Source organism: Dipodomys spectabilis, unplaced genomic scaffold (assembly GCF_019054845.1).
Source record: "Dipodomys spectabilis isolate Male_0828 unplaced genomic scaffold, ASM1905484v1 ptg000273l, whole genome shotgun sequence".
NCBI classification, from domain to species: Eukaryota; Metazoa; Chordata; class Mammalia; order Rodentia; family Heteromyidae; genus Dipodomys; species Dipodomys spectabilis.
In genome coordinates, this window is record NW_024870950.1 from 7,589,726 (window position 1) to 7,616,161 (window position 26,436).

At 49.8% G+C, this 26,436-nt stretch overlaps 2 protein-coding genes across 3 annotated transcripts in view; one reads left to right on the plus strand and one right to left on the minus strand.

Annotated features, from left to right (window-relative positions):
* The window catches only part of Wwp2 (WW domain containing E3 ubiquitin protein ligase 2), a 114,974-nt gene extending 110,528 nt beyond the window's left edge, over positions 1 to 4,446 (minus strand). The window contains exon 1 of one of the 2 annotated variants that reach the window (XM_042700697.1): positions 4,361 to 4,446. The gene's annotated coding sequence lies outside the window, so the exon portion shown is untranslated. The remainder of the gene's footprint in view (positions 1 to 4,360) is intronic. The other variant, XM_042700699.1, reaches the window with a different exon arrangement.
* Positions 4,447 to 9,411: 4,965 nt separating this feature from the next.
* Nob1 (NIN1 (RPN12) binding protein 1 homolog) lies at positions 9,412 to 18,459 on the plus strand. The gene is made up of 9 exons (XM_042700706.1): positions 9,412 to 9,642; positions 9,737 to 9,869; positions 12,252 to 12,382; positions 14,029 to 14,100; positions 14,468 to 14,596; positions 14,687 to 14,908; positions 15,480 to 15,577; positions 16,909 to 17,053; positions 17,924 to 18,459. The coding sequence occupies exons 1-9, from the start codon at positions 9,580 to 9,582 to the stop codon at positions 18,191 to 18,193; spliced, it is 1,263 nt and encodes a 420-aa protein (XP_042556640.1). The 5' UTR covers positions 9,412 to 9,579; the 3' UTR covers positions 18,194 to 18,459.
* Positions 18,460 to 26,436: the final 7,977 nt, after the last annotated feature.

The window sequence follows — 26,436 nt, forward strand, 5'->3', positions numbered from 1 at the left end:
GAGCTGAGGGACAGCGCCCAGGCCCAGAGTTCAGACCCCAGGACCAAACCAAAAAAAAAAAAGAAAAGAAAAAAGTCTAGCTGGAATCTAAGGAGAACAGATCTTCATTACTGCTGGACCTCTCAGAAATTCTAGTCAGCCAGGTGCTGGGTGGCTCATACCTATGATCCTACTCAGGAAGATGAGATCTGAGAATGGTGGCTCGAAGCCAGCCCAGTCAGCAAAGTCTGTGAAACTTTTATTACTATTATTGTTGTTGCTGTTGTTGTTGTTATCTTTAGGTGGCTGTACAAAGTAGTTGCCATTTAACAAAATAGTTTATGAATAAAGTATACCTTGTTTGATGTCACTCCTTTCAACATTCCCACCATTCTCCTCTCTCCATCCCTTCTTTACTCTTCTAAATTTCCTACCATATACAGTGATACTCATCACCAATTAACCAAAGAGCCACAAGTGGAGCTGTGGCTCAAGCGGTAGAGTACTAGGCTCAAGTGAAAAAAGCTCAGGGATAGCACTTGGGGGCCCGAGTTCAAGCCCCAGTATCAAAATAATTAAGTAATTAATTCCAGAGTCCATAGTAGCCCTAAGTTATCACAAATCACTTGGAAGTTGCTCCCACCAGATTTGATCCCAAGGGGGATTTAGATTCACAAACTCACTGTCAGCCATCTGAGTTCACAGTTCAGATCACATCTGAACTCACAGACCAAATTCACATCTCAGCTCCTCCATTTCTTAGTCACATGACCTCGCACAAGTCACTCTACCGTCAGTGGGATTCTCTTTGTGTCATATCTATAAAATGGAAAGATGCCTGGCAAAAAAGACATCAGGACTAAGGTGTGGCTCATGGTAGAGCGTCTACGCAGCAAGTGTAGGGCCCTTAATTCAAATGCTAGTATTGAAGAAAAAGAAAAGTGTCCAATATATGTTTGATGAAACCAGTATTTCATTAAAAATCCATTATCCATCTTGCCTGGCTGTCTTACTCCCATCCTTCCTGGAGGTCTTGAAATTGGTTTCCAACACAGAAAGCCAGATTCATCCCAGAAAATTGGCATTCAAATTGATTTCAACAGCACTACAAAGATGCTCAGTTTGAAGAGCATTCTCCTTAAGAAAAAAAAGAAACCCATTAGCTTATGGTTTGCAAAAGGGTCTTTAACTGAAAAGTGAAAAGAGAAATTCAACTTCTCACAGATACACTACAATGCTTTGCTACTCTTCAAATACTAACAATTATAACAACAGCTTAGGTTTACTTCAAAAGTTAACATCCAGAGGCTGGGAAGGTGGCTCGGCTGGGAAGGTGGCTCAGTGGTAAAGCGCTTGCCTTGTATGCTTGAGGCCCTGGGTTCGATTCCTCAGCACCCATAAGCAAAAAAAAAAAAAAAGCTGTGGCTCAAGTGGTAGAGCACTAGCCTTGAGCTGAAGAGCTGAGGGGCAGCGCCCAAGCTCAGAGTTCAGGCCCACGACCGGACTCAAAACAAAAGTTAATATCCAAAGCTTGGCACTGGTGACTCATGCCTATAATCCTCGCTACTCAGGAGGCTGGGATCTGAGAATCACAACTCAAAGCCAGCTCAGGCAGGAAAGTCCATGAGACTCTTATCTCCAATAAACCACCAGAAAATCCTAAGCGACGTATGGCTCAAGTGGTTGAAGAGCTGAGAGGCAGCACCCAGGCCCAGAGTTCAAGCCCCACAACCGACCAAAAAAAAAAAAAGTGAAACCTCAATGCAGTAAGGCGGGTGGGAAGGTACACTTCTATAACTCCAGCTATACAGGAGGCCTAGGAAGGACACACAGTCCTAGGCAAGCCCCAGCAAAAAGTGCAACCTATTGGAAAAATAATCTAAAGTTGGGGCTGGGAAGGTGGCTCAGTGGTAGGGCGCTTGCCTTGCATGCATGAGGCCTGGGTTTGATTCCTCAGCACCACATAAGCAAAAACAAAAAAGCTGGAAGTGGCACTGTGGCTCAAGTGGTAGAGCACTAGCCTTGAGCTGAAGAGCTGAGGGACAGCGCCCAGGCCCAGAGTTCAGGCCCCACTACCAGACCCCCTCCCCCAAAAAATCTAAAGTTAAAAGGGGGGGAGGATAGTGACAGAGGCATTGTTCAAGTGCCTGTCCAGCAAGTTCAAGGCCCTGAGTTCAAAACCTCAGTACTGGGGGGGAGAGGGGGGGAGGGTTATGTTTCCAAACAGCAGTATTCTTTTCAGAGACATATTCACATTACTCTCTGGGTGACCTCATCCAGTCTAAACTTTTACTCCATCCTCATGGTAACAGCTTCCATACAAACATCTCCAGCCAAGGCCTGCCAGACTCCCATCAATACCTTCACCTGGATTTCTTTTAGGCATCTGACAATCCACATGAACTGAACCAGAAGGCTAAGAACTTGGCTCAGGTAGGAAGTGCACCTATCAAACACAGGCTCTGAGTTCAAATGGCCAGTTGTAGCCTCCCCCGCAAAAAAAAAAAAAAAAAACACTCCTTTGGGTTGGGGATTTAGCTCAGTGGAAGAACAAACACCTGCCTAGCAAGTACAAGGCCATGAGTTCAATCCTCAGCTCTGGGGGGAAAAAAAGGAAGGAGGAAAGAAGGAAGGAAGGAAGGAAGGAAAGAAGGAAGGAGAGAGAGTACAAAACTGGAAAACTGAGCCGGACTCTGTTCTTCCCCCCCCCCTTCCCTCCTCCCTCCCTTCAGTTAAAGAAACTCCATTCTTCCAGCTGTCCTTATTGAAGCCTTTGGAGTCACCTTTGACTCCTGTTTTGGCCAATGTTTGATGACTAAAGGCCACACAGCTAAGTGGTTGGCCAAGAGATCTGATCTCACCTTCTAGCCCATCTCCTTTGTTACACAGCTGGCTATTTTTGGTTATTGGCCCATGTGAAAATAAACATGAAGAAAAGAACTTGGACTGACCAAATGCCCACAATGTACAAGGTGTGGTTAAGGAAGCCAAATAAAATAAAAACCCTGCCCTTCAAGGATTTGCGAAGTAACAGGAAGAAAAGAGACCAGTAAGCAAGTGCAGTAAGTTACTTTTTAACCATGTCAACTCTTTCAGAAATAATTGTTCCTTTTGAACTGGGAATGACACCTTCCCAATCTCTCAGGGATAATACACAGGTTAACTTTTAAAGGTATGTCAAGCTATCCAAAACCTTGACCTCCTAATACATTACCCAAGGACTTTTATTTCCTTCTCCTGGCTTCTTGTGAAAGTCCAGTTTGAACATTCACCCCAACTACAACACATTCAAGGCGTTCCCTTCACGTATGCACGTTAGTAAATACCAAGGCAAAAAAAGCAAGGGGACCAAATTTGAACGGCGGTATTTTAACTTCGCCATCACGATCCAGGTCACGGTTCTACACAACACGACACGGACCTCTCAAGTCACCCTACCTAGTTACAGCTTATCAAGATAAGCAGTCACGTGGCAAGGACAGCTGAATAATTTAAACCCACGGAAAAGTCCTTAAAGCAGTGGTTAAATTCACAGTCCAAAACTGCAGCAGTGACAAGTGTGAAGGGGAGACTGGCCTAGGGCGTAGTCAACAGCGTAGGTTAAAAGGCAGGTTATGGACCAAGTGGCTATGATGATTAGTATCATTATTATTATTATGTAAAGGCTCAAAGACGACCTGATGGGAGAAAAATCTCCAAGGAAGATGGTGTGAAAGGTCAGCTTCCCCAGATGGGGGAAGCCGCCTGGAGCAGGACGGAGAGGGCGTGCCGAAAGCATCAAGATTCGGGGAGTCTGTCTGAAGTTTGAAGAACTGAATGGGACCGAAATCCAAGTTCCGGGCAGCCAATCACGCCCCAAGAATTAGGAAGGAAGAGACGCTGGGGCGGGGGGAGGTCCAGGCCGCATTTCCTCCCTCTCTCCGCGCTCCCTCCCTGGCCAGCCACCCGCCCATTCCATTCCAGACACCCCCCACCCCACGCCCGGCCTCAGCTCCGACCCCAGTCGCCCCTTCCTCGGGTGCGCACAACTCCACAGAGCTCGCTCGCGGCTGCGCATCCCTCGGGCACCCCGGCTCCCCGGGTCTCCTCTCCCGGAAGCGCCCGCGGCCCTCGCAGCCCCCCGCCAAGTCCCGGGCGCCCACTTCAGCCGCCCGCCTCAGGCGTGCGCCCCGCCCGGGCGGGAGCCGAGACACCCCTCCTCGGAGGCCGGAACCGCCGCGCCAGGCCCCTCCCACAGGAAGCCGCCGCCCCCCTGGCCGCTCCGGTCGCGCCCGCCCCCGGACCCCCCCCCCCCCCCCCGCGCGCCGCCCGTCACCCTCCCCCTCCCCCGGCCGTCCACCCGCCCACCGCCGCCCGCGCCCCCGGCGGAAGCGCTCGCTACCTGCTGCGGTCACCTCAGAGGCGCCCAACTCCGCTCCCACTTCCGCCTTCCAGCGCCCGCACTCCGGCCGGGTCACGTGACCGAGCGCGCGCGGTCACCTGACCCGGAAGTGGTTGGCTGAGCTCCCAGGTGCGGCCGACCTGGGCCGGGTCCCGCGGGCCTTGGGCTTGAGGCGCTGCGGGTGGTTCGGCGGCTGGCTGGCTGGCTGGGCCAGGCTGGCTGGCTGTGCGCTCCCCGGTGGTCGGGGTCTCCGCCCTCCGCGTGGCCCCCACGTGGCCCCAGGAATCCCGGCGGCACGGGACGCCAGCCGAGCCGACGAGCGCAGGTGACACTTGTGCGCCCCGCGTTCCTGGGGAAGAGAAGCCAAGTACATACGGCACTCGGGATTGTAAGAAGTAGCGACTTCAGGAAAATAAACTCGGCCTTAAGCCGATGTGCGAGACGAGGCCGCGCGCCGGTGGCTGGCGCCTGGCATCGTAGCCACCCGGGAGGCTGAGGCCCGGGATCGCGGCACGAAGGTCCGCCAGCCGCTGATCTCCAATTAAACCACCGAAAGCCGGAAGTGGCGCTGTGGCTCAAGCGGTAGAGCGCTCGCCTTGAGCTGAAGAGCTGAGGGACAGCGCCCAGGCCCAGAGTTCAAGTCCCACGACCAACCAAAAAAAAAAAAGGACAAGCCTGTCATCCCGGCCCTTGGCTAGTTTGGGCTACATAGGGAGACCACGTATTAACCCTCCACTCACTCTCCGAAAATGTAATTCATAGAGTTATGTGTCTGAAGAGAATGGAGGTAGGTGTGGCGGGGCGGGCCGTTTTATAGGCCTAGGCGAGGTTTAGAAGCTTTTCCATTTTTGCATTCTGTCCCTGGAACAGAGGCTATACAAAAGCCGGGCTTTGGTTCTAGACCCTAGAACGGGGGCTAACCCCCAATAGGGAAGGGACTTAACACATTAGCGAATATCAATACAATAACTAGATTTCATTCTCAGGTAACCCATATATACATTTTTTTTATTGTGAAAATACCATACAGAGGGGTTACAATTACATGAGCAAGATAGTACATTTCTTATCAAGCAGTGTTGCCTCCTTTGTTTCCCCTTCCCATCCCTTCTCCTCTCCACTCCCCACCCGTATATAATTCTTTTGGATAATATGTCCCTTGCACTTTTTTTTTATGACAGTCCTGACAGGACCTGGGCACTGTCCCTGAGCTCTTCTACCACATTGAGTCACAGCGCCACTTCCCAGTTTCTGGTGGTTAGAAATAGGAGTCTTATGCATGGACTTTGCTGCTCAGGCTGGCTTTGAACCACTCTCCTCAGATCTCAGCCTCCTAAGTGTAAGGTCCGCTTCTGGATGGCCAGCAGACTCCACCCTCCTCACAGCAAACTCCACCCAGTACCTGTGTTACCTAGGCAACTGGGACACTTGGAAGAGGTCACATCTGCATCCGCTGAGGTCACATCTGAATTTGATGTGGCCACACCTTTCTCTGCCCATACCCTAGATAAGGGCTAGCCCAGGCCCAGACTCTGTTCTTTTCTGCTCTCTCTCTGTTCTCGCTGCTTTTTTCTAGCTCTCTCTGCTTTCTTTCTGCTCTAGCTCTTTGCTCTCCCTTTCCTCTCTTTCCCAGCTCTCTCTCATTCCCAGGCCTTTCCCAGCCAAGTGGAGTGCCAACCTTGCCTGGTCCCAGCAGGTCTACTGAATAAACCTACCCCTTACCTGAATACCTCCAGCGTGCTGGTGCTGTTCTTACTCGGCTACCTCTTTTTAAAGACCTAACATAAATGGTGCTAACACTAACTAGCTAGGATTATAGAATGAGCCACCAACTCATGTAAATTTTTGGTAATTGTGTTTTGATATTTCTTTTGCCCACAAGCTTAAAAAAAAAAAGGCCCTGGCTGGGAACATGGCTCAGTGGTAGAGTGCTTGCCTTGCATGCATGAGGCCATGGGTTCGATTTCTCAGCACCACTTAAGCAGAAAAAGCCGGAAGTGGTCCTGTGGCTCAAATGTAGAGTGCTAGTGAGCTGAAGAGCTGAGGGACAGCGCTCAGGCCCAGAGTTCAAGCCCCACGACCACAAAAAAAAAAAAAAAAAAAAAAAACTTCCTCTAGATACTACACAAAATGTTACTTTGTAGCTACTATGTCAGTCAACCCACAATGGTGTTATCTCTCCAGACATGCTTTTTGAATAAATGGAAGCCTTGTAAGACTGGAGGATGGAAGGTCTTTGGAGATTGACAGAAAAGAGATCAACATATAACAAAAACAAAAATACAAGTCTACATAGTGTCAAGAAAACTTTTATATGAGTAATTATATTTACTGCTTATTAGAAAATTAATAGCTCAAGGTCTAAACTGTCTTTTCCAGACTATTCCCCTAAATCCATGATTTTCATTGTAGTAGCCACATCAACATCATGGTCATCTGGAACCCCCCAGAAATGCAATTCAGAGGTCCTGCCCAGACCTACTAAATCCAAAACTAAGAATGAAGTCTACTAATATGGTTTCCCAAGTTCTCTCCAGGTGATCCCACTGCATAGTTAAATTTCAGAACCACTGACCTAGATCTGTCTTTATTTCTAAAGTTTATGATGATAATTGTCAACTACAGTAAAACTTTTATTAGAGAGTCCAGTTCTTACATCCTTCCCTTTTTAGGTCAATATGAAAAAAATATTAGAGATGGAAAAATCAAAGCCAGGTAGAGTAATGTTGAAGGTATTCTATTTTCTGTGAAAGAGATTTTTTTTTAAAATATGGAGATGGATGTGAAAGAGAAGCAGACACTACAAACATTTCATAATGGCATCAACACTGTACTGAGAGGATGCTGAGTGAGAATGAGGGTGGAGATGAGAATGACCATCAGATTTCTACCTTGAATGCTTTTGATAATGTTCTTAATAAAAATAGGAGTACCAACAAATAAAAATTTTTAAGGGAGCAGACATCTCAGTTTTAACCTTTCTCATAAATGAAGATGACAGGTTTCAGGAGAAAGTGTCAGAATTGGACATGAAGAGATGGGCTGGGAATTTGGCTTAGCGGTAGAGTGATTACCTAGCAGGCATGAAGCCCTGGGTTTGATTCCTCAGCACCACATAAACAGAAAAAGCCATAAGTGGTGCTGTGGGTCAAGTAGTAGAATGCAAGCCTTGAGCAAAAAGCAGCTCAGGGAAGAAATGGGAGGGAGAAAAATTAAAAAGTAAAAAAAAAAAAAGAAGCTGCTCAGGGACAGTGCCCAGCCCTGAATTCAAGCCCCAGGACTGACACACACCAAAAAATAAAAAGAGCTGGGTGCTGGTGGCTCACGCCTGTAATCCTAGCTACTCAGGAGGCTGAAATCTGAGGATCGTGGTTCAAAGCCAGCCCAGGCAGAAAAGTCCGTGAGAGGGGCTGGGAAGGTGGCTCAGTGGTAGAGCGCTTGCCTTGCATGCATGAGGCCCTGGGTTCGATTCCTCAGCACCATGTAAGCAAAAAGAAAAAAGCCGGAAGTGGCTCTGTGGCTCTAATGGTAAAGCGCTAGCCTTGAGCTGAAGAGCTGAGGGACAGTATCCAGGCCCAGAGTTCAGACCCCATGACCAGACCCCAAAAAAAAAAAAAAAAAAAAGAAAATCCGTGAGACTCTTGGCGCTGTGGCTCAAGTGGTAGCATGCTCTCCTTGAGCTGAAGAGCTGAGGGATAGTGCCCAGACTCAGAATTCAAGCCCCATGATGAAAGAAAGAGAGAGAGAGAGATGGAGGGAGGAATGGAGGGAGAGAAGAAAAGAAAGACATACAGACTTGGGAAGAGAAATCCCCTCCTATATAACTAGTATAAACTTTTTTTTAAAAAAAATAGGTTTTTGGAAGAGTTAAAATGCGATCGTTGGAGCTTTGAGGATGTACTGTTGCTGAAGGAGAGAACCTGGAGAAACAAAGGTGCCAAGACAGTTCTTTGAAGGGCATGAAGAATGGGGAAGGAAGAGGGATTTTGGTCACTGCTGCTGGGTACCATCAGGGCACTGAAGGATTTTGGGGTAGGACAGATTAGGCACAATTTTAAGGGGAAGACTGAAGGAAGACCCAAGAAAGAGAGTGAAGATAGGTAAGAATGACTAAAATCAGAGCTGGGTGCTGGTGGCGCACACCTGTAATCCTAGCTACTCAGGAGGCTGAGATCTGCAGATCCCACTTCAAAACCAGCCCTGGCAGGATCTCCAATAAACTACCAGAAAACTGGAAGTGGTGCTGTGGCTCAAGTGGTAGAGCACTAGCTTCGAGCTGAGGGACAGTGCCCAGGCCCAAGCTCAAGCCCCATGACTGACTGACCAAAAAAAAAAGACTCATCAACATTTAGCCAAAATGTACTAGGCTAGAACTTATGAGGGTGAAATCTCAAGTTTAAAAGGAATGTGTGTGTGTGTGTGTGTGTGTGTGTGTGTGATGGAGCTTGACCTTGGGGTGTAGGCGCTGTCCCTTGAGAGCTCTTTGACTGTAGCCACCACTTTGAACCATATTGCCACTTCCAGGTTTTAGGTCATTAGAGATAAAAGCCTCACGGAGACTTTCTGCCCCCGCTGACTTCCAACCGCCATCCTCAGATCTCAGCCTCCTGAGTAATTAGGATTACAGGCACAGGTCACCGGCACCCAGTTAGGTGGTTTTGTTTTTTGTTTCTTTCCAGGTTGAATTCTAAAAAGTAAAAGAGCAGCCGGGCACTGATCGCTCATGCCTATAATCCTAACTATTCAGGAGTGTGAGACATGAAGATCCCAGGGCAGAGAAGTCTATGATTCTTTTCTCCAGTTAACCACCAAAAAAAAAAAAAAAAAGCTGGAATGACGCTGTGGGTCAAGTGCTAGCCTTGAACAAAAAAAAAATAACAAAAACAAAGAAACCTCTGAGTGACAGTGCCCAGGGCCGAGTTCAAGCTCCAGGGCCAGCACAAAAGCGGAAAATAAAATTCTTAAAAAGTAAAGGATATGAAGAGTGAGCGCTAGAACAGATCTCCAGTAACTACAAGACTTAACTTCACCCAGCCTGAGCTGACGGCGTCGGTGCGCATGCGCAAGGCCGCGCCGTGAGCCGCGGAGCTCCGGCCGCCAGGGGGCGCCGCTAAATCGCGGTGGCTGTTCCTCCGGATTCCCAGAGGCCTAGGTTGAGATCGAGACGTCGTGACGCGCCGGCCCTGCGCGCACGCGCGCTCCCTGGCGGTCCTGTCAACATGGCGCCGGTGGAGCACGTCGTGGCCGACGCCGGGGCTTTCTTGAAGGACGCGCCTTTGCAGGTACGGGAGATCCCGCCCAAGGAACAAAGCCCGGGGTGGCTCGCGGGGGGGCGGGGGGGCGGGCCGCGCGTGAGCCGGGCCGATCTCTCCGCAGGACATCGGGAAACACATCTACACCATCCGCGAGGTCGTCAGCGAGATCCGAGACCGGGCCACGCGCCGGCGGCTCGCCGTCCTGCCGTACGAGCTGCGGTTCAAGGAGCCGCGCCCGGAGTGCGTGCGGCGGGGTGAGCGCCGCGGCCGGGGCGCGGGGCCTGCCGGGGCCCGGGCTGGAGATCGGGGGTCTCGTTGCTTCCTCGCGTGGGGAGCGAGGTCTTCCTGGGCCCGGAGTGGGCGGACCCGCCACCACCGCCTCACCGCTCCCGAGAGGTCTCGGCCGCGGGGCCCCCTCGGTAAAACGAGCAAGACGCCTCCCGCCAGGTTGCAGCGCCGTGAACCGGGCGCGGGCCCCTCGGCACCGCGTCCTGCGCGCTCTTAGCCCACAGGGTGGATCCAGAACAGAACGGGCGCTGCGGGCTCTCGCCTGTAATCCAAGCCGAGGTGGAGGCTTGCGGGTTGAAGGCCACCAGCGCAGGGAGGTCAGTTAGCTACCAGAAGAGCCGGAAGGGGAGCTCAGGGACAGCACACAGGCCCTGAGTCCTAGCTCCACAACCGGCACACACACATCACACACACACACACACGGATAGCACACAGGCCCTGAGTCCTAGCTCCACAACCGGCACACACACACACATTACACACATCTCACACAGATCACACATACACACACAAACACACATAGGGGTATAGGCGAGCCTGGTATATTAAGGACCTGGATTCGATCCCTTGGATCAAAAAGAAAAAAAGTCAGATCGCTCACTGTTAGTTTTTTTTTTTTGGGGGGGGGGGCCCGGTTGTGGGGCCTGAACTCTGTGTCTGGGTGCTGTCCCTCAGCTCTTCAGCTCAAGGCTAGCACTCTACCACTTGAGCCACAGCGCCACTTCCGGCTTTTTTCTTTTTGCTTATGTGGTGCTGAGGAATCGAACCCAGGGCCTCATGGATGCAAGGCAAGCACTCTACCACTGAGCCACCTTCCCAGCTCCTCACTGTTAGTTTTCTTCGTGACGATGCGAAGGCCAGCCTCAGCCCAGAAAAGCAGAAAGGAAAAAGGGATGTTTTAGACCTTAAATAAAGCTAAAGTTATCTCTTGCCTGGGAGTCAGCGCTGCTCTCTTGTTAGGAATGAAAGGTTCTCACCAGTTGAAGTATTTTAGAAGTTAGAGGCTGAGAAGACAGACATTGTTACCCATTCTAATAGTTTCTGGTTTCTGTGGCTTTCTCTACCAACTTGCTACCTATGGGATCTTTGCCAGGTTGTTGAAACTTTCTCTCTCTCCTCTCTCTCCTTTTCTCCTCCTCTCCTCTCTCCTTTCTCCTCTCCTTGAACTCTGGGCCTGGGTGCTGCTCTTCAGCCCAAAGCTAGCACCACTTCTGGTTTTCTGGTGGTTAATTAGAAGAGTCTCACCGACTTTCCTGCCCCCGCTGGCTTTGAACCACAATCTTTAGATCTCAGCCTCCTAAGCAGCTAGGATTACAGGTGTGAGCTACTACCAACCAGATATGGGGGATTATTTTTGAGATTAAGGTCTCCCATTTATGCCAGATTTGGCCTAGACTTCTATCTTCCTACCTAGCTTTCTGCTTTAGCTGAGATGACAGGTATTTGCCACCACACTTAGCTTTTTATTGGTTTAAGTGGGGTTGGGTAAAGTTTTTGCCTAGGTTGGCTTCAAAACTAGATCACTTTCCTCCTGAGTAGTGAGGGTTATAGGTATAAGCCACTATAATTTTTTTTTGAGGGGGTGCAGTCCTGGGGCTTAAACTCAGGGCCTACACTAGCCCTGAGCTTCTTTTGCTGAAGATTAGCACTCTACCACTTGAGCCACAGCACCACTTTCAGCTTTCTCTGTGTATGTGTATTGAGGGATCAAACCCAGGGACTGATGCATGCTAGGCAAGAACTCCACCGTTGAGCCACATTCCCAGCCCTCAGCTCACTCTTTTAAAAACTTTCAGGCTAGAGATGAGACTGCTTCAGCAGCAGAGTACCTGCCCAGCAGGCATGAGGCCACAGGTTCAAACCCCAGTACTCCCAAAAAATAGAGATCTAAAAAAATTTCAAAAATGGTCTGTTGTTATAAAGTAATTTAGTATTTTTTTTTCATCATAGACTGCAGTTAGGGTCAAAGTAACTTTCCATTCCATCTTGGACTCTAATTCTTTTCATCTAGATTGTTATAGTTACCATCTTAGAGCTGGGAGAAGAGGATTCTATTCTAAGCTTTCATAAGGACATTTTATCCTTTATGCAAATATTGGGCTAACTGCTGAGACTTTCAACTATCTTATCCTTCATCTGCTCACACTAGGATGCAGTAGGACTCATGCTAGTTACAACACGAATCTTGGTGGTGGAGAATAGAGTCTCAACTGGGGGTAGAATTGAATGAGTTGTGTTGCCGTTTTTATGGGTTATTGGCTTTTTTTCTTTATGGTTATTCAGGGTCCTATTATTTTTTTGGGGGGAGGGTTTGCTTCTAATCAAAGTTGGGGATCTCTTGCTTTCAGTGACTGAGTTTTCAAAGAAAACTGGAGACTATCCCAGCCTCTCAGCCACAGATATCCAGGTGCTGGCGCTTACTTACCAGTTGGAAGCAGATTTTGTTGGGGTGTCTCATCTGAAACAAGAACCAGAAAAGGTAAGTCCAGAGAGCTGGGGTTTTGTTTTTCAATTCACTTTTTTATTGTGGAAGTGGAGGAAGCGGTGTAATGGGACACTATCTGCATTTACTACAGCAGCCTCATGGTTGATTGGCTTCATTTCTACTGAGCCACAGCCCTGAGGATTTTGAATTTGGACAGCATTTATCAATTTCCTGATAAATGTTTCTTGGTGTGTCTTGAAAGATAGAACCTCTTGAAAGAAATAACTTCAAAGCCATTACACCTACACAAAAACAATAGTTCTCTAAGGTCACCCAAGGAGCCATTAGTTGTTGTATTTCTCATTGTTTTATCATTATTAAGCCTGTTTTTAATTAGTATCCAAATACAGCTCGTTAATTGCAAGTAAGCAAATGTGTGTCTTGATCCATATGTTCCTAGGAAGGATTGTTTAAGTTTTGAAAATGGAAAGATCAGAAATCTTGTTTGAGTAGAATGCTTTTTGGAAGTACAAAAAGAAGGAACACTAGTGCTTGAGTGCTTGCCTTTTTTACAGTCCTTTCTGACGTTCACTGTGGGCTCCTGTTGGGTTTGGGGACTTGAACTTGGTTGGTTTGAAGACAGTGATGATGGATTGACTTGGACTCACTGGCTGAGTCCAGGCCAGAGGACTTTGGAAGCCAGCCAGTTAACCTGGAGATAATTTATTTCTGATGGTGTTCACAAAAACCATAAGCAGTGTTTGTTTTTTTTGTTTATTTTTTGTCGGTTGTGGGGCTTGAATTCTGGGCCTGGGCATTGTCCCTGAGCTCTTCAGCTCAAGGCAAGCACTCTACCACTTGAGCCACAGCACCACTTCCCGTTTTCTGGTGGTTTATTAGAGATAAAGAGTTTCATGGACTTTCCTGCCCTACCTGACTTTGAACTGTGATCCTCAGATCTAAGCCTCTTGAGTATCTAGGATTACAGGCATGAGCCACTGGCGCCTGGCTACAAGCAGTGTTTTTTGTTGTTGTCTTTGGTCGGTTGTGGGGCTTGAACTCTGGGCCTGGATGCTATCCCTCAGCTCTTCAGCTCAAGGCTAGTGCTCTACACTTGAGCCACAGCACCACTTCCAGATTTTTCTGTTTATGTGATGCTGAGGAATCAAACCCAAGGCCTCATGCATGCAAGGAAAGCACTCTACCACTGAGCCACCTTCCCAGCCCCACAAGTGTTTTGATCTGACTGCCTGTGCTAGTTAGATCTATCCTCCCTATCTATTCCCAGCCAGGTTTAGAATCCTCTGGTTTAAAGGTCTAAAAATGACACCTTACAACACAAACTTGCATGTTACCAGAATGCATTGGTGTGCGATGCTTTAGAACAGTGCATCCTTTGACCCAGCAGTCCAGCTCTGAGGCATCTGTCCTAAGTGTGATGGGCAGTGACATTCACACATGTTGAGGAATTGAACCCCAAGTTCTTACTTAATTGTGCTGGGATGGGAAAATACTGTCATTTTTTTCTATGTATATATTCTTATATTTTCCAGTCTTTTTAAACATTGGATAGGTTTTATTTCAGTAACTATGGGGGAAATATTTTGCCTTTTTTAAAAAATAATCCTTCATGTTGTAGTTTCAAGCTAAATTTCCTTGCTCAGCGGTCATCTTATTTATCCTATTGTTATTTATTTAAGGTTAGAGTGAGCTCCTCCACTCAGCACCCAGAAAACCCTCTGCACATTTCTGGTTTTCATCTGCCTTCCAAGGTAATTCTGTCTATAAACCATATTCCTCAAGCTCTTGTTCTGTATTGCTTAAGACAAGGTCTCCCTGGGTAGCCCAGGTTCACTGTCCTCCTGCCGCAGCCTCCCACATGCTAGGATTACAGGTGCCATCACCAAGCCTGGCTCTACAGGTTCTCTGTCTGTAGAAAACCAAACTTGCATTTTCTGTTAGCAGTATTTTCCATCCCCGTCGGAACTGACTTGCAGGTCATGTGATTACACTCACTTTTCCAGTTTTGTCACTGGAAGAAGGGGGAATAGCTCAGTGAAGGTATGCACAGTACTCTGGGTTTTGTCCCCAGCATCACAGAAAAGATGTTTTTTTAATGTCTATCTGTTTTAATCTTAGCCTAAACCCCGTCCAGAAACGTCAGATCACAGATACACGGCTGATGGTCCTGAGAGCGTGGAATTCAGTTCCTTTGTGTTCTGGAGGAGCCCCCTGCCTAACATTGACCGCGAGCTGCAGGAGCTGCTGGTGAGGCCTGGCTCTGCTCTGCAGCTCGCCCTGCGCTAGCTGGTCCACCCGTCTCCAGTGGGCTGGAACTCTATGCTATTGCTATTTCAGATTGATGGAGGGGAAGAGGAGGAGGAGAAAGAAGATGGATTCGAAGATAGGGAGGAGGAGGAGAAAGAAGATGGATTCGAAGATAGGAAAGAAGACAGCGATGACGATGGGGGTGGGTGGATAACGCCCAGCAACATCAAACAGATCCAGCAGGAGTTGGAGCAGTGTGACGACCCGAAGGACGTGCGGGTCGGCTGTGTGACCACAGACTTCGCTATGCAGGTGAGGGGTGACACAGGCCAGCCCTGGACCTTGCATCTTGCTGTCACCGGCATGGTCCTGGAGGGGTTTGGGGATTGTGCAGCACTGCTGGTGTCTACCGCTGCTTTTTCTGGCTCAGGAATTTGACCTGTGTCCTTTGGTAACATTTGTATTGTGTATCTGATGTTCGAATTGGACTTAGTTTAGTTGAACTCAATTAGGTACATGGAGAAGGTAGGCAGGTTTTCCAACGCAGAAGTGGGACTTCTTTCCTCTGATGTAATGTCTCTATTGAGACAGCTTGCTCACAATGAGCACAGGAGGCCTGTCCTTGCCAGAGTCCCTGTCTAGTACATACATCTGGAGAGGTACCTCCAGGTGACCAACTGGAGGCGTGGCTCAGGTGGTAGAATGCCAGCCACAAGTGAGAAAGCTGAACAAATGTACAAGGCTCAGAGGTTCAGGCCTCAGGACTAACACAAAAACCACAACCGCAGAAGGTATGAGCCAAACCAAGGCATCTAGCTGACTAACTACAAAGTTCGTGTTAAGATCTAACTTGTGTCTGGTTTCCTTCACCTGCTGCTTGCAGAATGTTCTGCTGCAGATGGGGCTGCACGTGCTGGCGGTGAACGGCATGCTGATCCGAGAGGCCCGGAGCTACATCCTGCGCTGCCATGGCTGCTTCAAGTATGTAGCGATGCGCAGAACCCGGGGCCCCTCGGCTGTGCCCGTCCTGTCCCTGCTGAGAACTTGCAAGCAGAGCGCTATATTCCATCCCTATTTTTCACCCGCCTTCTCATTCTGGGGTGCCCTGGTTGCACTCTACCAGAGCACAGAGGTTGCCAGAACTCCACACGCACAAACACATCCCCTTGGGGGTCTGGATTCATTCTAGATGTTCACCCTGGACTGTTTCTGGGGGGAATGACCAATTTGCTTTGAAATAATGCACTGGGAGACTGAGTTTTGTAGACAAGAGATGAAACAAGACCAGACTATATACTTCATGTCTGAAATGTCAGAGTAAGACCAAAGTCTAAATCTTTTTTTTTTTTTTTGGTCAGTCATGGGGCTTGAACTCTGGGCCTGGACTCTGTCCCTCAGTTCTTCAGCTCAAGGCGAGCGCTCTACCACTTGAGTTACAGCGCCACTTCCGGTTTTCTAGTGGTTTATTGGAGATAGGAGTCTCATGGTCTTTCCTGACTGGGCTGGCTTTGAAATGCGATCCTCAGATCTCAGCCTCCTGAGTAGCTAGGATTACAGGCATGAGCCACCGGCGCCCGGCTCAAAGTCTAAATCTTTAGTACATGAATTCATGTCCAGATTCCCTCTTCCAGTGTGAATCTGCCAGTCAGTTACTGCCAGGCTTGGAACTTAGTCCACAACACCTGTGTGCGGGCACTTGGTTGGCTCTTAGACTTACAGGCGGGGGGAGGCGCTTCTCCAGCCATGTCACCCTCATTTCCTGTCCTGACACACGCTGGGACATTCCTATGGCTGCTGCCTGGCCCCTGACAGGGGCAGCTTTAGCCAATCCGGGGTCCTTCCTGGGAGCTTGAGTGAACAGCATTGAGGCCTGCTCTCCAGCCATTCGTCACCCCTACCAGGTGTTGCCTGTGTGATTCTTGGCTACCTCCTGTGGTACTGTCCAGGCCAATGATCAGGGACAGGGTAGGAGCTGTAACAGTAAGTTCTAGAAAGATCACTTGCTCCTTAGGTCACTTACCTTTCTCTCCAAGGAAGGCAGCAGCCTTTGCTGTGTGTTTAGTGCAGGAATCTCCTGACCAGGTTAGCTTTGAACCTGGATCCTTAGATCTCAGCCTCTCGGGTGGCTAGGATTATAGGTGTGAGCCACCGGCGCTCGCCAGCCTTTATAAAGATGTATGCGGTACCCTGCAGCTCTCTGCATGCATTTAACGCCCCTTGTCCTTTCCTCCCCAGAGGCTGGGGACCGCTGTGCACCGGCGCTATGTTTGCTGCCTGCTGTGCCAGCCTACAACATCTCTTCTGCCCTCCAGGACAACGTCAGACATGAGCCGAGTATTCTGTGCGCACTGTGGGAACAAGACCCTGAAGAAGGTGTCCGTGACCGTCAGCGACGATGGCACCCTGCACATGCACTTTTCCCGCAACCCCAAAGTGCTGAACCCCCGCGGCCTCCGGGTGAGTGCCAGTGTCTCCCCACACTGAGAGCACGGGATTGAAAGCCTGGGCTCCTGGGGGAGAACCAGAGATGGGTCCCCTTGCGAGGTTCTAAGCGGAGGTAACGTCCTTCCTTCCGACCGTGTGGTGTACATGCAAAGATGGGGCTCTGAAGTTTGGGCAAAAACAGCTTGGAGTGACTGTGTGGTGGCAGAGGGTAGGTGGTTATGGTTGCCTGTTTCTGGTGGTGGCAGTGTTGATCGGTCACTTGGTTAAGGGGGTTTCTGATGGACTCGGCCGTGTAAGGTTGTAGAACTAGTAACTTACTTTAGAGAGACGCTGTAGTGAAATTGCCGAATTGTGACTCACTGCGCCTCTGTGTGGCTTGGCATTCTAGCTGAAGAGGCTCTGACCTTTCATTCCCATTTATTCCTAAGTGTGAGCTTGTGAATTTTTATTTCCGTCTCTGGAATGTGACCCATTAGGGTCCTCACTTGGAGGCTGAGATTGTTCCCCGCGTGGCCAGCAGAGGCCCGTGGAGCCGCCCTGGGTGCCCCTGACGAGCGCTAGCTACTGGATCACACTTGTTCTTCCCGGCACAGAGTGGTCCCAGGCCCTAGAATCCGCCGTGGCACTTGGGGTCTCCGGGGATCTCCCTGCACAGCGCAGCCCCGCGCCCCTCCCCGGGGCCCTCCCTGACACCGCGTGCGCCGCCGGGCCACAGGCCTGCTTGCCCCAGCGCAGTTTGTCTGCCAGTTCACGATTGCTGACACACAGAGCTGTGACAGTGGTGCCAGGTCACTAGAAAGCGCCCTGCAGGTGTGCGGGGGTCTGCGGTCGGCGGGACCCCGCCGTGCTCCGTTGTAACTGCCTTCCCGGGTCTGTCTGCAGTACTCACTGCCCACTCCCAAGGGGGGCAAATACGCCGTGAGCCCCCACCTGACGGAGGACCAGCGCTTCCCGCAGCTGCGGCCCTCCCGGAAGGCCAGGCAGAAGACCGACGTGTTCGCCCCGGACTACATCGCCGGCGTGTCCCCCTTCGCGGAGAACGACATCTGCAGCCGCTCGGCCATGCTGCAGGTCCGCGACGGCTCCTGGGGAGCGGGCCGGAGACGACTAAATCCCAACGCTTCCAGAAAGAAGTTCGTGAAGAAAAGGTGAAGCTCGAGGCCCCGCCGCTCGCTCAGGACGCTGGCGTCTCCTCCAGCTGCGCGGCCCGTGAAGCATCCGGATGGGAGCAGGGGGCTGCGCCACCCAGCGCTGCAGCTCACCGCTGTCTAGGGTGGCTGGGGAAGCCGAGCCCACCTCGCTCCAGGCCGCAGGAACAGGAATTCATGAACACAAAGGGAGCGAAGCTCAGACCTTCAAAGGAGGGATGTTCCAAGTTGGCAGTATTTTTCTAATAAACAAGCTCACAAGTTGCTGCACATTTTTTGCACCCGGGGAATGAGAGGGCTGACCGCTTCCTGCTGCGGACCTATGACCAGCGGGCCAGCTTTACCGTGGTAGAATTTGTGTTTCACAATAAAGAAGTGCCTTTTTTTTTTTTTTTTTTGGTCGTGGGGCTTGAACTCTGGGCTTGGGCGCTGTCCCTCAGCTCTTCAGCTCAAGGCAAGTGCTCTACCACTTGAGCCACAGCGCCACTTCTGGTTTTCTAGTGTCTTATTGAAGATAGGAGTCTCAAGGTCTTTCCTGCCCGGGCTGGCTTTGAACCGCGATCCTCAGATCTGTCTCCTGAGTAGCTAGGATTACAGGCGTGAGCCACTGGCGCCCAGCTACTTTTTTCTTTTTTAGGTGATACTGAGATTAAATTAAGAACCTTAGGCTTGCCGGCAGGTAGGTGCTCTATCACTTTTTTTTTTTTTTTTTAATTGAGTTACTCAGCAAAGTTGAGTATAATGAATGCATATGGGTCACTTACTGCTCTGGGTTCACACATGCTGTCTCCAGGGTAAGGACGGTTCTAATTTGGGAAGTTGAACACCAGTAAATTACATTTAGTAGGTACTTGGCACTAGAAACCACTCAGTGTCAGTCACAGAGACCAATCACACTCCAGTGTGAAGGCCATCATGTAGAGCACTAAGCATTAACCTATGTATTACAGTCTCCACCTTAACTACTAAACAGCAGCCCACTTAATAATAGCTCAGAGTGTAGTTAAAGGCATGGCTGCCCTTACCTCAGCAGGCCTGGACCCTAGCAGATGTTAAAGGACATTCACCAAGTCACAGACTGTCAGTGAACAAGCCAAGATTTCCACTTAGTCCACTGCTGTTTATAAACAAATGTCCCTGCTTGAAAGCAAGCATGCTCAACCCTGGCTTGTGTGATCCACAGGGCTGGGCTCCAGCTGTTGGACTGATGCCACCTTAATAAAACCCAGGGTTTACTTCCGCCCATACTGAAACAGGAAAATTGGGCCATATAACAAATACCCTGCTTCATCATACCTTTCCATTATCAGCTGAAAACTAAGAGACTATTTCAGGTACCAAAAGAAATGGGTAGTAGGGGAGGGGGAACGAAATAATGCAAACGGGGTGCCAGTGGCTCACGCCTGTAATCCCAGCTACTCAGGAGGCCAAGATGTGAGGATTGTGGTTCAAAGCCAGCCAGGGCAGGAAAGTCCATGAGATTGATTTTTTTTTGGGGGGGGGGGGGTCCAGTCGTGGGGCCTGAACTCTGGGCCTGGGTGCTGTCCCTCAGCTCTTCAGCTCAAGGCTAGCGCTCTACCACTTGAGCCACACCACCACTTCTGGCTTTTTTCTTTTTGCTTATGTGGTACTGAGGAATCGAACCCAGGGCCTCAGGCATGCAAGGCAAGTGCTCTACCACTGAGCCACCTTCCCAGCCCCCAGACTCTGATCTTAAACCACCAGAAAACTGGAAGTGGTGCTAGTTCAAGTGGTACAGCGCTCACTTTGAGCTGAAGAGCTCACTCGGGACAGGGCCTAGGCCCAGAGTTCAAGCCCCACGACCTACCAAAAAAAAAAAAAATGCAGTTTTGAAGATTCTCAGACCCCTTGAGGAAGGAAATGGAGGGTGATCACTGCCCTCTATGTGTCACGTCTGGGAATGCAGCTGCGTCCAACAATACCTAAATGATCCTCTAAATCCATTGGCATAATGGAAGGAAGGGACCAGAGCCTTACCAGGTGAAGTTCACCTGTCTAAGGGTTTCTCTTAGTAAGAGCCAAAAGGATGGGCAGAAGATGGAGACACACAGGCTGTTCCTGTGCTGTTTTATTTATCCTCCCACAGCAGCTTTGTTAACTTTTTTTTTTTTGGTCTTTATTGGTACCGGGGATCGAACCACAACATTGCACTTGACAGTCACTTTGCCACTGAGCTACATCCCAGCCCCCACACCAGCTTTGAGCGTCCCCTTCTCCCGCCTGAGTCGGTCGAGGTTTTAACAGTAAGCCACATGGGATTTTTGATAATCACAGCAACAGTGTGGTTTAAAAAAAAAAAATCATGAAAAAAATTCACTAAATCATCTCCAAACTGAAAGAAATTAATCCTCTAGGTAGGACTGGGGGCATGACTCAATAGGTAGAGCACTTATCTGGCAAGTGTGAGGTTTTGAATATGAAGATAAGTCAGAAAAGTCATTATGAGGGCTGGGAAGGTGCTCCGTTGGTAGAGTGCTTGCCCCATATGCATGAGGTTCTGGGTTTGATTCCTCAGCACAACATAAGCAGAAAAAGCTGGAAGTGGCACTGTGGCTCAAGTGGTAGAGCACTAGCCTTGAGATGAAGAGCTGAGGGATGGTGCCCAGGCTCAGAGTTCAAGCAAAAAAGAAAAAAAGTCCTATGAGACTCATCTCCATTTCCAGTTCATCACCAATTAGCCACTCAAAAACCAGAAGTAGTGCTGTGGCTCAAAGTGGCAGAACACATACCTTGAGTAAAAAGAGCTCAGGGACAGTGCCCAGGTCTTGAGTTCAAGCCCCACAACCAATAACAAAAGATGAGCTGTTACAGATAGGTCATAGGCATGGTGGTACATGCCTTTAATCCCAGCACTCAGGAGGATAGGCAGGGAGATCCCACGTACAGGGGCAATCTGGGCTGCCTAACAGGAAACAGTGATGTGGATCCTGAGAGGTCAGGCAGGAGGCTGGCGCGCTGATGGGTAATCGTGAGACAAGTGAGGGTAGCACATCTGCAGGAAAAGGCAGAGAATTTCAGAAGGAAGAGGGGAATCCAGACATCATGAGTTAAAGAAACAGCTGGGAGTCCAGATGGGCCACGCTAGGTGGCCGGCAGGGGCAGAGCACTGGAGGGGAGAGAGCACTGTTCAGGGAGGAGGAGTCCTCTTGAGTCTTCACTTGGGAACTAAGTAGTGATGGCACAAGCATTCAAGGAACTCCCAGAGCCTGGGGAAAGAAGCACCCCCAAAACAGCACGGAAGGTGATCATCCAAGCTCACACAGGCCAGCAGCAGTCATCGAGTTCCCACTAACCACAGCAAAAAATGGCATCATGCAAAGGCATGGGGTGAAATATTCTCAGAGGGAAAATTAACTCCACACCAAAGGATGCTCTGGTGCTGCCTCCCATGATACACCTCAAAAGCTCCCATTCACCAGCCAGACCAATCCTGCTGCCTTGCCCAATGCCTAGGACCAGGTGCCAGGTGGAAAAACTCCCATGAGACAATGATCTCTAATTAACCAGCAAATGGCCACAGGTGGCAGTGTGGCTCAAGCGATAGAGTGCCGGACTCTAAGCAAAAAATTCCAAGTGAGGGCAGGTGCCAGGGGCTCACATCTGTAATCCTAGATACTCAGGAGGCTGAGATCTGAGGCTCACAGTTCAAAGCCAGCCAAGCAGGAAAGTCTGAGAGACTCTTACCTCTAATTAACCACCCAAAAGTTGGGCATGGAACTGTGGCTCAAGTGTTACTAAAGTAGCCTTGAGCAAAAAACGTTTAGGAGCCAGGCTCCAGTGGCTCATGTCTGTAATCCTAGCTACTCAGGAGACAGATCAGGACATGCCAGCCTGGGTAGGAAAGTCCATGAGACTGTTATCACCAATAAACCACTAGAAAACCGGAAGTGGTGCTGTGGCGCAAGCGATAGAACCCTTGCCTTGAGCTGAAGAGCTGAGGGACAGCGCTCAGGCCCAGAGTTCAAGCCCCAGGACCAGCACAGAAAGAAAAGAAAAACAGTAACAAATAAATTCCACCCACCATGATGGGGTTCACATGAAAGATGAGGAGCTACTTGCAGGGTGACAGATCCAAGCGTGGAGAAGGTCGCCCTTTCCTACCTTACCTTCTATGATCTGCTACACGGGATTTCTACATAGCATAAAATCCCTTCACAGCAAGTGAATGTCGTTTCAAAGGAAATTTGTTTGATCAGAGGGTTCTTAGCCCCATGGAGGATGTCCTCATCAAACACATACGTGACAAGCCAAAATTCCAGCAAGACCTACCCAGACGCGAGTCCAACCTGACACCACGCGTCCTGGGGGCAGTTACAATAGTGGTGGAAGACAGGAAGGCAGACAAGGACAGAAAGTTTTGTTCCCTTAATACCGAGGGCCCTATTTCCTCCAGGAATACTTGGCTTGTATCCACAGAAACCACGGAGGACAACAGAAACCCAGGTCCCCAGACAGGCCCCAGAATGGCTCAGAGCCGATGTACAGAAGTCCATCATCCCCAGTACGGAGAAAAAGCCAGGGGCTTTGGGGATTCTCCTCCTACAAAGCAGCAACTGCACACGTGGCCACCACGCGCTCCCAGGGGACTCATGAACAAGTTTGCATCCTCCTCAGAAAGATGGGACCCCTGAGGATTCTCTTGTTCCAGCTTTTGTTTATTTCTAGATAATGAAGACAATCAACAAAACTTCCCAGATGTACTGTCCTGTCCTGTGGGGCCGGTGGGCTGGGAAAGGAAGATTAAGAACATACAATGCTGCGATCTCAAGATTGCAGTTCAAAGCCAGCCCAGAGTCTGATCTCAGATTAAGGGGGGAGGCGGTGGCAGAAGTCGAGGTATGGCTAAAGTGGTAGAGTGCTAATCCTGAGCAGAAAAAGCCAAGCAAGAATGGAAGACCCTGAGTTCAAGCCCCAGTAGTGGCACCAAAAATAAAAACTCCATCGATTTGGAGAAGGAATCCTTTCTTTCCCATCAAGCTCACCTACTTAATATGCTCCTGGGGTATATTAGGCAGAACACGTGCCTTATATTTCAAAGTCCTGGATTTGATCCCTAGCACCAGAAAGAACAAGAAAAACATGGCCTAGACGCTTCCCACCTTGCGGCTGGGGTCTGAACTTAGCACAAAATTGTGTAGTTTGCCAAACTCATTGCTACCCTCTAAACCAGGCAAGCCCAGCCTGAATTCAGCCTGACCTGCAACTTCACCAGCAAAGTCAAACCATCATTAGGGAGCCCTCCAGGCCCCTCCCAGCAGGACAGGCCTTCCTCTCCTCAGAGAGAAAGGTTTCCCCACGGATGGTGCCCAGGGAAGCTCAAAAGGGCTCACCTGCCCCAGGCCCTCGCTCTGAGCCTCCACTTTCTCCAGCTGACACCTTCTTTGCGGACACTCTTAAGCCGGCCTCTGCCAGGTCACAGCGGCTCCAGTCACCCAAGGCAAGGCCCAGCCTCTCCCAGCACAGGAGCTGCTCAACTTTGACTGTCAGCCACGCCCCGGAAGTGCTGACTGTACCACGCCCCCCGGGAGGGCTGCTCCCTTTCCTCCACGCACGCTCGCCCGCCCCCCAGCCGCCAGCGCACACGGCGGCAGCGCTTCCGTGGTCTGAAAGCTGCAAGGTCTTTCTTGGGGGGAAACTGCCAAGGTTCACCTGTTTGCACCTCACGTGCCTTTCCTGAGATGGTCTGCGGCTTTCTAGAACTCCAGGGCCTGGCAAGAAAGTCCCAAGAGTTAATCATGGAATAGATTTCCCGCAGAGCCACCACGTACAAAGGCGTGGGCAGTGACGGGACCGTTTGGGAAAGGCCGGGCTCTCAGGGTCAAGAGCCAGTGGGGAGCCAGGAGCAGCTGCGGGTCTGAAGGGACCAAGGGAGGGGCCATACTTCTAGAGCCCAGGAAAGCGGGAGCCCCCGCAGAGGAGCACCCCCAAGAGCTGCTTTGCTGAGGATGGGAGATGGGGTGGTAGGACCCTCTCCTTCCTCCTGCCTCTCTGATCTCCAAATGAGGCCCATTGGCTCCACATCTGGAAGCCAGAGGGCCAAGGAGCTGAAGGGAAAGCAGAGTTTCTTTTCTGGACTCACAGAAGGCCGAGTCCGACTCATGGGAGGAGGGCGGGGGGGGGGGGGGGGGGGAAGGGGGGGGAGCTAGGCTTCGTTCACTCCTCCACTAAGCCACAGTCCCAGCAAGAAGTAACTAAAGCAAACAATGGCTGGAGTTGTGGCTCAAGTGTCCGACTAGCAAGTGTGAGACCCTAAATTCAGTTCCCAGTCACACCAAAACCAATATATAAAATTTGAGGGGCTGGGAAGATGGCTCAGTGGTAGAGTGCTTGCCTTGCATGCCTGAGGCCCTGGGTTCGATTCCTCAGCACCACATAAGCAAAAAGAAAAAAGCTGGAAGTGGCGCTGTGGCTCAAGTGGTAGAGAGCTAGCCTTGAGCTGAAGAGCTGAGGGACAGCGCCCAGGACCAGAGCTCAGGCCCTAGGATCAGACCAAAAAAAAAAAAAAAAAATTGAAATGTTTAGTGATTATGCTGAATATAACACTCTCCTCAAGTATTTCTACGCTAGTCCTTGATTCTCCATTGTTAGTTTTTGTGTTTGTTTTGTCAGTTATGGGGTGCTGTTCCTGAACTTTTTTGCTTAAGGCCAGCGCTCTACTGCTTTTTGAGCCACAGCTCCACATCCAGCTTTTGAGTGGTTAATCAGAGATAAGAGTCTCATGGGGGACTTTTCTTCCCTGGGATGGCTTTGAACTATGATCCTCAGATCTTAGCCTCCTGAGTAGCTAGGATTAACAGTGTAAGCCACCTGTGCCAGGCTTGATTTTCCATCTTTAGACAGTATCAATTTGCTTTTTTTTTTTTTTAATTTAATTTTATTGTAAAGCTACTATACAGAGGGTTACAGTTACATGAGTGAGGTAATGAGTACACTTCCTCTTGAACATTGTTACCCCCTCCATTGTTTTCCCCCTCAATTTGCTTTGTATCATGAAAAGAAGTACAGATAGTTTCTTTATAGTCAGAGCTCAGATGATGGGAGCTATAAACCTCAGGCACTAGAGTTAAGGAAATACCAGAAAACCTCATGATCAAGATTGTTTATTGTTTTATTGTATTATAAAATTAATGAAGGGCTAGGATATAGCTCAGTGGCAAAGCACTTGCCTAGTAAATGCAATATCCTGGGTTCAATCACCAGTACCAGATCACCAAAGCAGGAAATTCCCTGAGACTCTTATCTCCAATAAACTGGAAGTGGTGTTATGGCTGAAGTGGTAGAGTGCTAACCTTAATCTTAAGAGCACAGGGACAGCATCCAGGCCCAGAGTTCAAGCCCCATGACATAATAATAATAATGATGATGAAGAAGAAAGCTGGCTTACACCTGTAATCCTAGCTACTCAGGAGGCTGAGATCTGAGGATCACAGTTCAAAGCCAGCCGAGCAGGAAAGTCCATGAGACTCTTTTCTCCAATTAACCACCAGAAAACCATAAGCGGCACTGTGACTCAGGTGGTAGAGCGCTAGCCTTGAGCTGAAGAGCTGAGGGACAGCACCCAGGCCCTGAGTTCAAGCCCCACGACCAACACACACAATTAATGAAGAAAAAAGTGCAGGAAAACAAAATACCAAGATGTTAAATAAAGACAGGCTTTCTATGACTGGTTTTTCCTTTGCCTTAGGTGCATATGGCTTGGCTTATTGAATCTGGGGGGGGGGGCAGGGGGGTGCAGGCATGCCTGTGCACATTTCAACTTGGTCTCAAGGCCTCAGTCAGAGCTAGTGCTCTAGCACTTAAGCCACACCTCCAGTTCTGGCTTTTCACCAGTTGAAGAGAAGCATCTCTCAGATTTGTCTGTTCCCTCTGACTTTGGATCTTGATCCTCAGATCTCAACCTCCTAAACAGCTTGGATTATAGGCTGGAGCCACCGTTGCCTGGCTTTAATCTGTTTTGAGCTCTGTTGATTTGCCTTTCGCAAGATCGATTTGCTCCCCATTACCAGGCGAGGAGGAACAAGGAGGGGTGTTCTGCAGGCCCCTACATGCAGGATCTGAACCTCCCAAGAGAACCTCGCTTATTTCCATCAGACAAGTCTCCCCCGCGCTCTCGCGGTCCAAGGCCAGCGTCACCGTGAGTCAGCAGGATGTGAGCCTAAATGACTGCGCTCACCCACCCAGCCCGTTCTCCGCAGAGCTCGGGAGACGCCCCAAGAGCCCGGGGCC